This window comes from Halictus rubicundus, chromosome 5 (genome assembly GCF_050948215.1).
Source record: "Halictus rubicundus isolate RS-2024b chromosome 5, iyHalRubi1_principal, whole genome shotgun sequence".
Taxonomy (NCBI): domain Eukaryota; kingdom Metazoa; phylum Arthropoda; class Insecta; order Hymenoptera; family Halictidae; genus Halictus; species Halictus rubicundus.
This window is the reverse complement of record NC_135153.1, coordinates 12,885,961-12,903,471: the sequence shown is the minus strand read 5'-3', so window position 1 is coordinate 12,903,471 and position 17,511 is coordinate 12,885,961. Positions and strand designations below refer to the sequence as shown.

Here is a 17,511-nt window from a genome sequence, read left to right as displayed (position 1 = left end):
TCCCGTGAAACCGCGATAACCGTTGTCACGTTCAACCGGTTCGATAACGCGCCGCGGAAACGCATCGTGCGAATTACATACTCTCCTACGTTGAATCGTATTTTCTACCGTTAACCGTTTGATTTGTGACTCGTAAACATAGTTAATTGTGGTTCCCCGTGGTTCTCTTTTTAATTACGCGGATCGATAAACCGTAGGTACGAGGAGTTGTCGAAGAAACTGAATGCGGGCGAGCTAAACTCGTCTTCCCCTTGTGAACAGGTTAACGAGCGTTAAAGCAGCTCGAACGAACGGTTTCGCGGAGCATAAACCACAGGGCAGAGCATTAACGAGGATGTCCGAATGCGATCGGAACCGTCGGGGCTGTTTAATATCGATAATTAAATCGAATCAAAGGTGGTTGTTTCAGTGGAAGCGCAGCGATCGGTGCTCGCTCGTCCGGGAACACACCGTGTGGCCACCTACGATAACCGAGACAGTCGATCATTAAGAAGGAAAGTCTTTTCACAGAACAATGCTCTGTGTCCCGCCTCTGGACGCGTAAAAACGCAATTTCCTTTTCGAAAGCAAATAATAATAACGGCGGAACGATGAAAGTGAACACGATAGGCATTACAAAAATGGGAACTTTCTCTATTTTACGATCCTGCTTTTAGGTTCGGGCGTACGCTGGCCGTATCGATGGTTATTATTATACGCCCGAGGCGTTCGAAATTCTCCCGCAGATTAACCAATGAATCGGCCATTTTTTAGTTTTTGTTAAGCCGATTACCGCGACACTCGAAAATCGTATAAAAATCGAGTCCACGATGGGAAAAGGAGATAATTAGAAATCTAGCCTTCGCAACTTGAGTTCCACGAGGAGACACACTCGGGCATAAATCTCATTCGGAGAAAGCGGGGAAAAAATCTCTTTCTCCGGTGTGAGAAAACGATCGAGTCGTTTACAGTCGAATTTATCACCGAATTATGGAAAGGTCGACGCCTGCAGGCTCCCGAACGAACCTCGACTTTCGTTTCGCTGATAGAAGAGAATCTCCGGCGAGTTACAAAATCGAGCAGCACGCGTTCTCCAAAATGGCGGCGCGAGGAACGACCATCTGCGGTTTTCGACCGCAGAAAATCGCGGGCAATTGCCGTCCCGTTCTCCGTGCGACATGGCGACGGTTCATTAAGACGGCACAAAAGGCCTGCGCGAAATTCGGGGCGCTAAAATATTCCCAAGGCGAGCGACACGCGTTCTCGCAACTCCGACGGCAATTACACTTACACAATAATTAGGCGGACCCCGGGGGTTTCGTAATAGTTCGCTCTTTTAGACAAGCGAGCCAACTAAATCCGCCTCGGGACGCATCCATTAAGATCACGGCTGATAAATGCTCCTTTGTTTACCCCGGGGCCGCCATTTTCTTTCGATCCTGGGGCCAAAATTGCTTTTTGCGAGCAGTCCGTTTGCGAGAGGAAAGGACCGTTCCATTTTAAAATGGTCTAGCGATTTTTGAACCACGTGTACATCATCTGGACGGAAATGGCAATGTGTATAAAATTAATTTAACTGTGAGTAAATTGCAAGTTCTGAACGTCACCGTGCGTCACGGTGGTAACGTTTCTGTCATAAAATCCACAGTCTACTAATGAACAAACGATTGAAGGGATAGAATGAAGGAAGATTGAAGAACAGATTGAAAATAGACGATTCCAGAGTCAATTCCGGAGGGTCTCGGGCCCAGAACGAGTTGTAGAAGGGACCGTTGGTTTCCTCGGGGGTCTCGTGCAGGTAAATTGGCCGATGCGTGCGGAATCGCGAGTAACGAGGCATGCGACTCCGGCAAATTTCGATCGACACGCGCAACAGGAACGCCGTTGCTTAACGGTCGCGGTACAATTTCGGTGTCGTCCGTTTTCCGTTTTCTCTTTCCCATATCGAACAGCACGCGCACACAGCGCCGGATGCATCAGCCAGGGGCCGCGCTCGTTTCCGTAAGATTCGGGTCAGCGAATTTGTTATCGCGCTTATTTAATTAGCCCGGCCATGGATCTCGTATCGGCCGATCGATCGCTGCGCTCCAACGAGCTTGTTAACCCTCTTAGTCTGATTCATTTGACCCTACGCTCGTGGAAAATTTGTGGGGATCATAAATAAAATTGTAGAACCCGTGGAAAAATTTTAGGGCCCATAAATAAAATTTTGGGACCTACAACAGAGGTTCAGGGTCTACGACAAGCTACAAGGACCGCGAAGTTGTTGCAGGGTGTTCGGAAAAAATTGTGCGGCTCACAGGAAAATTCCAGGGCATTGGAAAAAAATTGTAGGGCCCACAGAAAAGTTGTGGGACCTGTGAAAAAATTGTAGGGTGTGCAGAAAAATTATAGGACCCGTTGAAAAATCGTAGAACCCACAGGAATGTTCTGAAACCTATGAAAAATATGGCATTCCTACGAAGCATTATTTGTCGATGAATCTTGCTGTTAATTGAGTTACTGTTTGGGTCCATTTAGCACGAAAAACGACTTCTAATTATAATTGTAATTTTTCTCGTTGAAATATAGAAATTAAATTAACATCAACAGCTTGTATACATTGCAGTTATACTAGTGAACCGAATGTTAACAGGGATAGCGTTTGATTCGGAAAATATATAATTATCTGAATTTTCTGAACTATGCACAGTGGCTAAATAATTGATCTAATTGAAGGGGGAAGTACGTGCAGAAGTACTTTCGCATGTAAAGAAATTGATAGATGAGGAACTAGATTGATCCGAACAAAGGCAAGCGTGTAGTTGTCAGACGCAGCGTTATGCACGGAGAGGGCTCGTCGTGTAAATGAAAATTTCACTTGTACCGGCGCTAATTAATGGCCGGTAATTACCGATCGGGAATCGTAAGTGAATTCGGTGAAAGACTGCGTTAAAGCGCGCCGAATGGCACAGCCGCGCGAGGCACAGTCTGAAACGAAGCAAACAGCGTGGAGATTTCAACGTGTCTACAGCGCGCGAGCGGCCACTCGTAAACACCGGCGATATACATATACAGTTAACGCTGTTAACGATATTATGAAATATACATTCGCAGAAGCTGCTCGGGAAATGTTCCCAACAAAGTGGCGTATCACTCTGCCAATTACGAGTTCTATTGAAAATTAATTCAGCGAATGCTTGCATTACGGTCTACCGGATGCAACATGCTGCAGCTCTGAATTAAAAAAAGTCGGACAGCGTGAAGATTTCGCGGCGGCTCGTAAAAGCAGGAATTCATTTTAAAAAGCGATATCGGACGGGGAAAATCGCTGCTGCGAAGGCGATCCTGAAGTGTACATAAATATCGCGTTTTTAATTGGATTTTCACAAGCGCGGATTTTTTCTAGTGCATTTCCGTTAACCCCATCGACGCTCGTGTCGAGCACGGTGATCTTGAAAATTCGCTTTCGCTGTTTAAAGTGAAATTTAAGAAAAACAAAGGACGTGTTTGCAATTTTTCTTTCTCAAATCAAGCTTTAACCCTTAGCACTCGAATGGCGACTGTAAGGCGCCACTAAAAATTCCTGTATCATTATTCAAAATATTTTGTACACTATTCAATTTCGTTTTAAACATTTCAATGCTGTACGAGTAAATTGCACCATTTTCGTATGTATAGCATGAAAAAATATATATAGCAGGGAAATATTCCAGGTCGGAAGGAATGTTTCGTTTTAGAGTTAAAACGGCTTCGAGTGCAAAGGGTTAAATATTGTAGATGAAATGTCCGACAAAAAAATAGCTAGAAAAATTGGTCGTTGTGCTGTGTGCCAATGCTCTGCAGCAAGTGTAGTTACGCTATCGCCTAAAAATAATTGAGTCCGTTCTCGGGCTAAACGACGCCTTTGATGTCCACTTTCGAGGAAAATAAAACGTTTAAAGGGTTAATCGGCGACAAATCTGTCCAGCGTGTCTGTGCAAACAGGTTATTGAAACATCGAACGTTTGTGAAAAAGGGAAGGCATTCGAGACATTTTTCCCCGGCTCGTAAAACCGCGCGGAGCGTAAAATCAGCGTGTCGCGAGGACGGGTTTCGGCCCGAGAAGGTCCGGCGCCCGAGGCCCGGGGTTTGTCCCGGCGTGGTCCGCGGGGCCCGTGCAATTTCGAGGGTAAAGTTACGAGCGGGTCTCCGCTGATAAGCTTCGTTCGCGAGCAGCGGGTCGAGGCCTGGCGATTTCGGTATGTAGGCTGAGGTCATAAATTCGTGATTTTTATTCGACCCGCGGACTGCTTTCACTGCCGGCCGTGGACGGGAGCAGAGCCGTGTGCTCTCGCGAGCGTGAAAACGCCTCGAAACAACGCCGCGGGGAAGGGGCCCACTTTGTGCCCCCTCCCCTCCCCTCCCCTCCCCCTAACCCCTCCTTGAAAGCCCGATCCCCACCGGACAGAGAGCCACCTACTATTTCTTCCCGGCCGACAATTAATTCTCGTTTTCGCGGTATTTTCGGCGGTGCCCGACCAGAAACCGGATCCCGGGAATGGTACCGCTCACCTGCAGCGTGACCTTGAAAGGCTCCTGAAGCCGTTCCCGCTCGAGCAGGTAAGCTATGGCACCGGGCATCGCATCCACCCCCTTGGCCTCCTTCGCGCCCAGGTACCACACGTAGTACGAACTCTTCTTGACATCCTTGCTACTCCGAAGACGCAGGGCCATCACTCGCTACCTGCAACAGATACGCTCCACTGTTATAAGCTTCTTCTTCGTCCCGATCCGACACAGGGTGAACCGCAACCAATCAATAGACTGCCCACCTTTGTGCCGGATTTTTTACCACAAGGGATAACACCCGTCACGCTGTTCTTTAGCGATTAACACGTGCGCTACCAGCGTGACGCATTCGTGACCACCACAGTGTTGTATTGTTACTTAAAGAAAATACAATTTATTGTGAGTCTACGACGTTCAAATTATAAGGCACAGCATGACGGCCGGAGAACTTTTCAATTTTTATGTGATTAGATTCTGTGCAATGTTGCATTTCATAAAATGTTACCAAAGCAAGTGCTGATAGCAAACGTCTTAACATGAAAATTAATACTTTGGTTTTTTAGATACAACTGGCACAAAAGATTTTGTTGTGTGCTTCGAGAAACGTATAATAAATTGGGGTTAAAAATCGGGCAAGCATAACAGGGTAGCAAAGCAGATACTCAGAAGAACATAAAACCCTAACTTTAACATAAAACCCATAAACCGGAGAAAGGTTGCTGGTTCCAGAAAATGCATCAGTCAGAAAACAAGGCGCCCAGAAATCCATCAACCTAGTTCCCACAAGGCCCCGATTCCAGAACACTGAAAGATCCTTATCGATCGAGATTGCGACCTTGCGAAAGCCAGCTCGACATAATTAGCGCCTGGGCATCGGTCAATCATGCCCAGTCTCAACCAGACCAGTCTCCCGAGCGCAGGAATTCGCTCGCAATGACAACAGCGAACAGATAAGAGATGGATTAGCATAAACAGAGAGACGCCATAATACGTCCGATTTTTCTCGCTCCGTCTGTCCAGGTGTCTCCGAGACGTTTCCTCTCGCGAGGCTAGGCAGCCGATTTTCCAGCGTGTTGCGCGAGAACAACACGTACACAGGTAGGTACCGTTCGCAGGCTCGCTTAGAACACGAGCAGCTTGTCTGTTCATCCACTTCCTCAATTACTTTCACGCTTAAACCCGTTTCTACGTTATCCGTCTCGCGGGGAATCGGTTCCCACCGATCCGCGCCGAGCGGCGTCGATCCTCTCGCGAAGCGAAAACGTCTCAGGAACCGGAAACCGCCTCGACGAAGATCAATGTCAGTCCCCGGAGATCCCTCAATTATCCTCCTCTGCGACCGGGTGCATAACTCTTCCTAACGCGATACACTGGATGAGGAATTTCACGGGAAAAACCTATTTCAGGGTCCACGGTTCAACGCCATACTGTTTTGGGGCCTCGGGAATTATTTTACTCCTCTGATCTTTGATCAGGATTAGAAACTCGTTTTTTTTGGGACACAGTTGAATGAACCGATATTTATTAGGATTTTTAGAATGCCGAGTTGCTCTGACTTTTTGGGAATTTCTGGAGCTGATCTTTGGCATCTAATGCGTTGATTCCATTGGAAATTGCGTTCCTTTGAAATTAATTTACTCCTCCGAAATGTTAATCAGAATTAGAAACTCGTTTTCGATGTAACACCCTCGTAGGAACCGATTTTTATTAAAATTTTCAGAGAGCAGAGTTGTTCTAGGTTTGTAGGCATTTTTTGAAGCCGATTTTCAGCACCTAATGCGTCGTTGCATTTAGAAGCTATGACCTTTTCAAGAATTATTTGCCCAATGTTTCATTGTCATTGTGTCTACTAATGAGCCTTAATGATGCAAGGAAACCTGCAATCTTGGGAAAATAATTCCAAAAGGACAGCAACTTATGTCGGACAGCCTCAAGAGCGAAAACTGCATGGAAAATCGGTTCATTTGTTTTTCGCGCCATAAAAGTCGCTCGTTTACGGTCGCCGCGTTCGACGAAGCTCGCGCATTCAGTTCTAACGGCGCGAGTGGAATCTGATATACGTGCGGTTCTAAGCGCTCGTTAAACTCGCCGGGAAAGCGTCATTAATTATTTCGGTACCAGAAGAAAACTAGAGGATCGACGTCCTGCTTAACATGTTAAGCGCGGAGCTTGTGTCTATGGACTTTCCGTTCACGCTGCGGGTAACCGCGAGTTTGTATGTAAACAGAGGTCACCTTTCCCAGTCGACCGACGCGTCGCCTAAACGAAAAGCCTAATGTCGGTCGTCGTCGACTGACACCGCCTGAAGCGGAAAGTTTGATGTCGGTCCCCTGGGACAGTTAGCTGTTGCGACCTCTTTGAAAAATGTGTGCCTAAGTTGCGTCGCAAAAATTAACTGTATAGCTGTTTTGACGAGTATACTCGTCATGACACAAAATATTGCCATTTCTACATGACGAGTACACTCGTTAAAAACGGCTAACTGGTTAACGGAAAGTTGGATGTCCGTCCCCTGAGAGAGAGAGAGAGAGAGAGAGAGAGAGAGAGAGAGAGAGAGATCATAATATTTCCAATTGGTAATCGTGGTTTCATGATTCTTAAAGATCGGTATCCCTATTAGAAACTCAAGTACCTATCGGGAAGAACCATAAATTCGGCCATTCGATGCTATCTACGTGCGAGTGCACCGGGCCCGGCGTTGCTCTCTTTATTTATGCATTGCACGTGTTTCGAAATCTTATACGTTGGCGTGTGACTGTAAATATGTAATAGGCTCGCTTTACCGACAGACACGGCACCGCTCGAGCCGAAGAGTTATGGTTCTCTTCGCAGGATGAACCAACGAACTCTTCCGTACCGCCGCGAGGAGGTCGAGAGGAACACGATTTTACAATAGTTCGTTTTCCTTTCTTTTTTGCTTGCGTCTGTCTTTTGTTTTCTGGCCGTTGCAGAACTGTCAACCGGGGAAGAAGCATCGGGACATTACGAAAACACGATTACCCGATCGCCGTTCGATCGGACGCAACAATTACATCCTCCGCGACCGAACATTACAACTTTCAAATCTGCCGCTTTCATCACCGGCGCGAGCGCGCGCGCGCGCGAGCTCACCGAGGCAATTAAATTCGAGTTTCATCGCTCGGGCTCGTTTATCACTTCTATCGATGGCTCGCGCCGAGCTAGACAACCCTTTCGCCGACGCGAAACCGGCGAGAACTATCGCGAATTGCTGGAAAAAGATGTTCCACTCTGGTTGCTTTCAGCCATCTTCGTCAATACTCAACCTTTAATGATGTACGTTTAATCGGCAACTTCGACTTTTACCGCGGAATCCCGGCAATTAAATTTCTTAACACTTTGACTGGCAGGGCGCCGCAGCCACGATAATTCCATTAAAATAAATGCCACTTATTTAACGAAAGAAAAATGCAAAAGTTGGAATGTGGGATACTGAAAGTGTCATACCTGCATTTTACAGAGCCTGGTCGAATTCGCTACACTCAATACAATAACGCCACAATTAATTTATTCTGTACAAATAATTTTTGGGAGACGTGGCACTCAGTGTTAAAGAAGAGTGGACAATTTTTATACATTCCTTCGCTTCACCCCAATGTAAATAAAAATAGTATTACCCCGATAATGTAGGAATAAATAATTTACTATCTTCGACTGATTCGCTTCATCCCCATCTAAACAAAAATAATTTTCCTTTTTACGGGACAAAAAAACCCCACCCCTATGTCGGGGACTGACAGTTTCTCCTAGCTTCGAATCCAAAGAATGCTTTGAAAGATGTTATGTGCCTACTTCCTCTCGTTTAACCCCCATAGTGCCAGAGTCACTACCGGCGCGGATCAGAAGTGAATCCGGCACAGGGTGCACAGGGTTAATTATCCGGTTCAATTATCTTTTATTCAAACAGTTTATTCCGCAGTCAGGTTCGATAATTGGTTCAAACATGCAGGAACGTTCGCGCGCCACGGATCGAGTTCATACTTATCCGTTGAACTTGATCCCCGCGCCGCTATTCCAGCTGTTTCAAAACATTTCCACCTACCGAATCACCTGCTCGTTATCCTAACTCGCGGAGACATTCCTCTGTCCTTTCTCACTGACAATTATAATACGCGTTGCCAGGCTGTCGATTGTTGCGCTCACCGCCGTGCGAAATGCAAGAATTCTAATGCGCTTTGCGGAAGCTTGTCTCTACAACCCGATGAACAATCGAAAGAGAAACTGAACGGTCGTCTAATTTTTCGTTCGGAGCTGTCTATGAATTCCTACAACCTAAAAACAAATTACTCGTTCAAAGATTTTTTTCTCTAGAAAGTAAAATTTTTTCTTAAATTTTTTCTCTACATTAGAAAAAGAGACATAACTTATTCGTTATTGTTTCATTCGTCTCACTAACAACTGGACTACGAATTTTATTCATTCATAATAAAAACGGGGATGCCCAATTTAAAACGTTAAAAATTATACTATTATTATTGGTATTACTTTCAATCTATTAAACATTTTTATTTAAAAATTTAAAACCTGTCATTTGGCACCTCCGGCAGAAATTCCGTTAAACAACGTCCGTAGGTCTGTACTATGCAGACAGTGAAACGAATAATATTGTATTTCTTTTTTAACAAGAAATATTCTACAAAACCCTGCTCGTGTTTTCGTTATTATAAAGAGAAATCGTAGAATAAGTCTGAGCTTTTTTCAGTGCGAGTAGCTACCCAAGTAGCTGGAGTAGTCCTCGAAGAGTTGGCCTTGAGAAAAGCGAAGGTTCGCGCGGGTCAGAAGGGACCCGGTGGCCGCCATTCAAGGGTTAATGGTGCCGCGGCGAGAAGCAATGGCCGCAGAGTCAGCCGGTGAACAGGTGAACACGGAAAGCCACGGTGGATCCCGGGTATACCGAACAAGAGGATGGTGTGCGGGATTATCGAGCGGGTCTGCTGGTCGCGGCGTTTTTCGCAGAAATTGAGCAACGCCGCGCGTCGCGGCCTGAAGACAACGGGTCTTCGGGGCACGGATACGTAGGCCGTAGGAACGAGTTGGTTTACGGATGGTAGCCGGGTCTCTATAGGTGTCTGCGAGAGAGCTGGTGCTGGCGCACCGAGAGATCCATAGTAGACGCGCGGGTACACACAGAGGCACGCAGAACGGGACGCAGGAACGCATACGTACACAGAAAAGCTGCGGCACCACCGATAAAGAGGCGAGCTGGCTGGCGTGTCTGACAGCTGCGCGAGCACCGACCACTTTTCCACGCTCCCGACGTCCCTCGGAGACCCGGTGCCACCAATGATCCCAGTGTTCCGGCCAGGTACGCCACGGTGTACGGTAATAACCGGTGTTGCGCGTGCGATCGTTCGGGGGACGCGACGGCAACGTTCAGAAAAATCGGCGACGAACACAAAACCGACCGAACCGTACCGAACCGTACCGAACCGAACCGAACCGAACCGAACCGAACGAAAACAAAAAGAACGATATGCGCGCGGTTGCGGCGTGCGAAGCAGCGTCTGGGCCCGCGGAGCGTGTTCACTTGTCAACGACGCGGCGCGAGTGGTATCGCGCGTACCCAACCATCACGGGATACTGACTTTACGGCGGAGATCCTCCGCGAAGAGCTCGAGTGAAACGCGGACGAGGGAGAGTGAGCGAGAGAGAGAGGGCCCGGCCGTTGGAACGGACGAGGACGGCCGGAGAGGGGAACCGAGAGAGACCCGACGGGGCCCGGAGGGGAGCCTTCGATGGTAAAAGAGTGGGAGAAAGAGACGGAGAAACGGACCGCGAGCTCGGTCGAGGCCCCGATGCCTCTGTCTGTCCTTTGTCGGCGGGCCCTACCCCCTCTCCCCGCGCCGCCTAACCGCCTGTCCCCTCAGCCCGCTTCGAACGCCGGTTTCGACGGGCCTCGATTCTCACCCCTCTCTCCTCTCTCTTTCGGACGAACCGCTGCCGCCACACCTTGCTGAGATCGACTCGCGATCGCCGGTAACGCGCGTTCCCTGCCGTCAGCCTGGAACTAACCGGACGGCTCTCTGTCCTGAATTTTAGTCCCCGGGGCACCGGCGCGAGCGAGAACAACCGATCCACGGGACGCAGAAGGGGGCAACGACGGGCCCCGGTGGCGGTAGAACCGGGCCCCTTCTCCTTTCTCTTTCTCTCTCCGCCTCGCTCTTGCTATTTCCCTCTTTTTCTCACTCCACCTACCTCTTTCTCTCTCGCCGTGCTCGCTGGCTGCACGGCCAGTCCAACCGATTCCCTACCTGCCTGGTTTTAGTCTCCTCGCCGGGGCGCCCCTGCTCGAGGATGGCAGGTTAAACCGGGCAGGTAGAGAGGCCCATTGATCAGCGATGGAGACAACACGCGGCCGGTGTCGGTTGCTCGTTCACCCCCTTTTTTCGAGGAGTCGAAATGTCACCGTGTCAAGTTCGCACCGACCAGACGGACGGGAACCCGGGAGGCTAATTGAACGGAGTCGTTACCCAGTCGCTAATTCATTCCCTTCTGCGCGCTCGCTAGATAAAGACGTAATTGTACGTTAGATCTAGGGAAGAGCTGTTTGTGAACCTACGATGGGTCTACGTGGGTCTATTTCGATTAGATTGTGAACCGTTCATCTTCTAGTAGCTAACTCGAATATCCAGTCGTGCGTGTTAAAGTTAACGCTGATCTCGTAGAACTACATTCAGATATGTTAACCGAGAATCCGAATGAACTTGCACTTTTATTTCAGAACTCGCCACAACATTATACAACATTATGCAGTTACAGTATCCCAACATGCAGATTTGCTGATCTATGGATGTAGAACAGGCGAGAAATACTACACTTGTTCTTGCGTACCACATACATAATTGTGACACTATTGATGCATGTAACGCAAGTCAGTAATAATCGGTAACTGTTGACGCAAACGTCAATGTCAACGTCTGGCACACAACACAACACCAGGAAGGGTTGAAACCGGGGAAAGGTATTTCCAGACTGATTTGGTGCATTTGTGACAAGATTTGTGCAATTTAAAACGGTAGAAAAATGAATAATTGCTACCTGGCTTCTATCTCTTGCAATTGACGCAGGAAATTTTTATTTCGCATAAAGTTTCAGAGACTATTAAAAAAAGAACAGAATCTCAAAGAGCTAAACCTAACAAAAGGGCTGAAACCAGCACCCCTTTGAGTCCCCTCGACTGGCAGAGGACCTATCCCTAACAAAAAGCATTTCTGTCATCTCGTAGGTCCCAAACTAGCACTAGGGACCGGTGGTCCCATTACACCCATTTAAGAAACATTGTATCATCATAAACTCCAATAGCAATTCTGCGAATATCTGCACCCAGAACCGAGTTAGGCGAGTCGAGATCGAAGGTCCCCGGCTGAGTCAGGATATTCAGATCGCGGGAGTTTCGTAACTTGCTAGATAAGCATCAGTCGGTCCCATCACTACCGCCAACACGGCCGAGCGGGCCCAATACGAGCGATGCCGCCTCTGGACACGACCGAGAGCCTAGCGCCATTTCTCTCTGTCTTGTACGTTTGCGTGCACGATTCTCGTCTTTGTTGGTTGCTTGAAAACGGTCCCCCAATGCGATTCACCGCGGCCTCCGACGGGGACCGTCTTCCACCTCCCTCTCGTCCTGCTGCTCGTCCACCTACACGTTCGCATAAACAGTGTTCGGGCTCGCTTAAGGGTGCGGTTATACTCGATGGAATACCCGATCGATCATACCGGTCGTCTCGACACACAGGCTGGTCAACTAATTTTAAGTAATCATTACTAAATATTTTAATAATTATCTCTCCGTCTGCAACCTTATTTTTATCGACGCCGTCTACATGTACTGGGCAGTTTATGTTTACGACTAATTTTTTTACTCTTCTAGGCTCGCAAAAATCTAAAAACATTCTGGAACACGTATTGAAGTCCCTATTTTAATATACAACGTCAAATTTTTAAAGCATTAATGAGGAAAAATAAATATCGAATAGAAAGATATTTCGGATGTAAACAATCTTGGTTGCTCACGGAGAGTTAATAGTTTAAGCACGAAATGAACAAGCGAGCCACAACAATGACGTACCGTTAAAAAATGTAGTATTATATTATGGCAAAATATGGCTCCCGTAGCTAAGACGTTAAAAACGCAATTGGAAATTGGATCCAGTAGAACCGCAGCCTAACCCGATGTGCAACCCTACAGGGTGTACCGATTAACAAGCGACCCGCGAGATCAAAGAGGCTCATCCGAGGATTGTTCCAGGGTAATCTCGTCCCCTTCGAATCCATTTCGCGAGCACCTAAAATGGAAGATGGATTTAGCTCGACCGCGCTGGGACCTTATTTGGCGCACTCATTCGTCCGTACCAATACGTCGGGACGGTTTTTCTGGTCGCTGAACCGTCCGAGATCGTCGCTCTTCTTCGCCGATTTTTTAAGAAGCTTGCACTCGGAGATGACGAGATAATCCGCCCAAGTTGCGCTCAGTTCTCTCATTTACATAGCGACCCAGACGAAAAGAGATGTTTCTAACGAATTTTCTTGGGATTTTCTCCCCTACTTAAAAGTTCAAGATTTCTTCATTCTCTTTTGTCTACAATCCTATATTTCATAATCCATCTGTAATCCGTGGAAAATGCTTTAATGGATTTTTCTCGTTCTCGCAGAATTGTTCAATGTCAAGGGTTGCTTTTCCATTTCGTTTCGTCGTCCCGTCAGTATCGCAGTGCAACACAATCCATAATTCATAAATGCCGCAAACGTTACCGCTCGTAAAAACGGTATTTATAGAGGCGTTTCTCTCTCTCTCTCTCTCTCTCTCTCCCTCGATCTCTCGCTCTTTTTCACGGGGCTTTTACAATTTCTTACCGTGCGAAGGACGAATTCATATTCATCGGCGTCACGCGACAATTCCATTCAGGGCCGCTCGAGGCGAAGATTGCTCGCTCGCCGATGATGATGATGATGACTCCATTTCTTGCGGGACCGTTACGACGCGGCGTGTTCAACTAGAAAGTTTTCATTTTTCTGCCTTGGCGACCACGGTTTTTACCGCGATTATCTCATCGATCTCGCTGGGATCTGATTCATCGGTTCATCGACAGGTCAGTTACTCGCGCGGTGTCGTGGGTGGCTCGCGCTGACCTTCCCGGAAGGAAATCGAGTCACGTGGAGGTGGAATTAACGGGGACAGTCGGACAAATGTTTTCAACCGAGCCAAATCAGTGGCAAGAGTGACTCGAGTATTGGAATAGATTTTACCATTACCTTATCACCAGACTGCTGATTTCATGCATTTGTGACCCAAAGATAGTCAAATTAATTCTATACATTTTCGCTTTTTGAAATCGTAGTAGGCATAGTACTTTGCATTCTCGATATATGTCAAAAACACGGGTCTTGCCAGCGTCGTGTATCGTCCAGGAGACATATATATAAACGTCCGAGGTCTGTCGTGCTTCGCGGCCTATCAAAGGGTGTACCCCGCGGTAGTGAGGATAATTCCGCGTCATTTATCATCCAGGTCTCGGCGACATATATAGAGAAATCATTGTATTCAGAGACTCCATGGTAAAGGAGGCACATAAAACATTTTTAAAACGAAGATAAGCAATGAAGCAAACTGTGGCAGCGAACGTGTTAAGGTTTAAGCGATGCAGAGATGTAACCTCGAGGAATTAGTGCAGCCGAGCGCGTAGGTGTTCTCTCTCGCTCGTGCAAAATGAAATTCGTTCATCATCGATTCAGACTTTCACTGGCATTCGAGCCGCATAGCTCAGGACTCTGATCCCGGCCGCAGGATAAGCGTGCTATTTTATTTTCGTCCAGCGCGGTGTGCATCATGTTCGCTCCGTATCGATTTTACGGCAAGTATGTGTGCGCGCGCGTGCAACTATGTTGCGGTTAGCCAGCGGGGAACGCGTTCACTTATAATTTGAGACCGTGAAGGTGTTTCGAACATCGGCGCGCTCGATCCGATCATCGAGCGCGTGCGCCACTCCCTTGGCGCGTGAAAACTATCGCCTTTGAATCAGGATGTTTCGTCTCAGAATATCTTTCGTAGCAACCATGCATTTTTCCTGGGAGGGACAAACATTACAGTGAACAATGAGCTTATTTGACAACACACGTCACCATTTTATCTCAGTCTAAATTGACACTACGGGACGCGTCAACATGACGCGTTCTAATATTTTGAATTTAGGATTATTTAGATGGTAAAGATTCTTCCACGCGGAATTAATCATCACATTTATTTCTTTGGGTATACATTATCACTTTGACTGCTATCTTGGTTAGAATGAGTGACCGGCGCAATTGAGTTGCTTAAAAATGATTGTTGTAAAATTAATCGCACTGTATACCATTCTGAAATCAACTAAATCATAGTGTGAGGCGCAAACTGCATTATTAAGTAACGGATAATAATTATTAATAACGCTGATCGTTCATACGAATGAATTAAAGAAAGGAATTCAAAAAGAATGGCTACATATTTGCATATACACGTTCCCGGTATTTTTATAATGCAATGTGAAAGAACTTTTAGTGCTGCGTAAACCTATTGCGAAGGACAGCATTTGAAGGTCAAGGACCCAGGGGGAAATTCGAAAATGAAAGGACGACCCTGGTTGAAAACGACCCGGGCAACCTTGGAGGTTGGGACCAGTTCATTTCGCGAGAAAAAAGACCCGAAATCGCGGAGAGCGGCGTTGTCCACGTAGACTATAAATTGAAACGGAATCGCCGGCTAAACCGGAACCAATTTACGCCTCCGCGAGCGATTAGTCGGGGAACGAGAGGCGAACGAGCGGCTCCTCCGGTTCCCTGGAATGCGAAACACGTTTAAACGCAACGGGATCCACGTCGAAAAACGACGAAACGGTGGACACAGAGAAAAAGGAAGGGTCCCCGGCCAACGGCCATTTTGTTCGCCGACGCGGAAACGACGAGACAATTCACTTAGCCCGCGGAAGATCGAAACCCTGTCGTTCCTAGCCGTCGCACCGTTTGCGACCGGGATCCTGGAACACTTCTGACTCGTTGTTAACGATTCCGCCAGCTTCCTCGTTTAATTACCTTGTTTGAGAAGCTCGTGAGCAGCTTTAATTAGCGAAAATGATCGCCGGGCGGCCGGTTAGAGTTGGACTGTAATTCTGCCTGCATTCTTGGCTCGACAAAGTTACTTAAACTCGGGAAAACGTGATGCAGAACTAAATTTAGTATGGTTTCAAATCATGTTTTATCGCTGCCTTAATATGTTTTGGTCAAGATAGTACACCTCCTTTACGAAATATTGAAGTAATTTAATAGTAGACAGTCACGAACTCTTTGAGTATTGTGTACGCTGTGCACTATGTTTGTAAATATGATGTAGAAAATTAATTACACTACCTTTGAGGAAATAAAGGGAGGTAGCGAACGCGTTGCAGGAATTTTGGGCACTCTTACTGGTTTGGGCGACAGAGTGCAAAGAAAGGGCAGGAGAATGGTAACGCATGTCGTTATTAGCGACGGTTGTCGAAGGAAGTTCAATCCCATCAAAGTAACGGGTCGCGACGATTACCACCGTTGAATACGCTCCGGGACACATGGAAACGAGGCTCGCGTAACTCCGCGTAACGTTACGACGTCGCGGCTACCTAATCGCGAAGGCAATGTCCCGGGAAACAGATAGGGAAAACAGGAAAAGGACACGTGCGGGAACCGAGTCACGGTAGAACGCCGCCGAGAAAGTAAAACGGTCGTCGCGGGACGTAAAGTCAACCGTGAAACCGATCACACTGTGTCCCCGCTGCCGTTTAAACTTTAAACCGATACGATGCACCGGATCGGTGGACGCGAAACTAACGATCGCAATAAGGAATCCATTGTCTCGAGGATCGAATGCAACGGCGACTGGCATTTGGTCTTCGCAGGAGGACAATCAAATAATACGGTCGATGGAAAATGTTAAACGTTTCTGCAAGAATTATGGGATTTGTCTACAGATGATTTTAGATCGTTGAGGAGATTGAAGGGTTATTATGTTGAACGTTAAGAGGTGAATGCGACAGATGCAGTTCCTCCCGATTTCTAGTGTTATGATCACAGAGAGAGAGAGAGAGAGAGAGAGAGAGAGAGAGAGAGAGAGAGCCACGCTAGCGTATCAACACGCGACACCGAGACTCGCGAGATTCCTTTCACGTGATTAAATGTCGAGGGAATTTTTATAACAGTACCGCGAAGACTATGTAGAAAGTCGCATAGTGACGTAATGGTAAAACATGCCTTTAATGCGGCGAGAGATTCCAACTATTTTGAGGAACTGTGCAAATGCAGGGTGCATCGATGTGTTGTCACGAGGACTCCAAAACAAAATTATTAATTAATTGTCGTACATGTAGAATTTTCTACTTTTATTGAAAATTTGGAGAAGATGTGAACAACCAGATAACAATTATAAATTGTTACTTTTAGACTCGAAGCAAACATTGGCAAGAATTATTACAATTGGGAAAAGTCGATCAAAAAATGTTTAAATTTGTACTTTGTACTAGTAGCGTCATCCGTGGCAAACCGCCCAAATTGGTAGTCATTAGACGATCATTACCAAGTGTTGCACCATTTCGCTTCAGTCCTCAAACCACAAACGAGGTATAGGAGCATAAACGAGGTATAGGCAGAGAGAAAATGAGAGTGCTCAGGCTCGGGGTTTTAGTGTCTCCACTTTTCTGCATTATCTTTTTAACCTGAAACAGAACATGCACACCGACGAGATATTTAGATCTCGTCGGTGACTTGCATTATCTTTTTAGCCTGGAACAGAACCTGTATCATCTTTTTAGCCTGAACCAGAACCCGCATTATGACTGGATGCACCGACCGAGAGTAAATATCTCGTCGGTAACGGGAGCTGGCAGTCTTTGAAAATCTGTCGTCGGTGACACAGTATCTCAATCAGTTTCCGGCTTCTGTTAGCAGATGGCTCTGCCGCTTATTCATCGTTTTCAATATGGC

General features: G+C 46.9%; 1 protein-coding gene across 2 annotated transcripts in view; it reads right to left on the bottom strand.

Annotated features, from left to right (window-relative positions):
- LOC143354401 (uncharacterized) overlaps window positions 1–10,095 on the bottom strand; it is a 31,284-nt gene extending 21,189 nt beyond the window's left edge. The window contains exons 1-2 of one of the 2 annotated variants that reach the window (XM_076788451.1): window positions 9,694–10,095; window positions 4,513–4,680 (exon numbers count right to left, since the gene is read on the bottom strand). In XM_076788451.1, the coding sequence (XP_076644566.1) occupies window positions 4,513–4,674 (162 nt within the window). In that variant the 5' untranslated portion in view covers window positions 4,675–4,680; window positions 9,694–10,095. Of the gene's footprint in view, window positions 1–4,512; window positions 4,685–9,693 lie in introns of both variants that reach the window. The other variant, XM_076788450.1, reaches the window with a different exon arrangement.
- Between the last annotated feature and the right edge of the window lie 7,416 nt (window positions 10,096–17,511).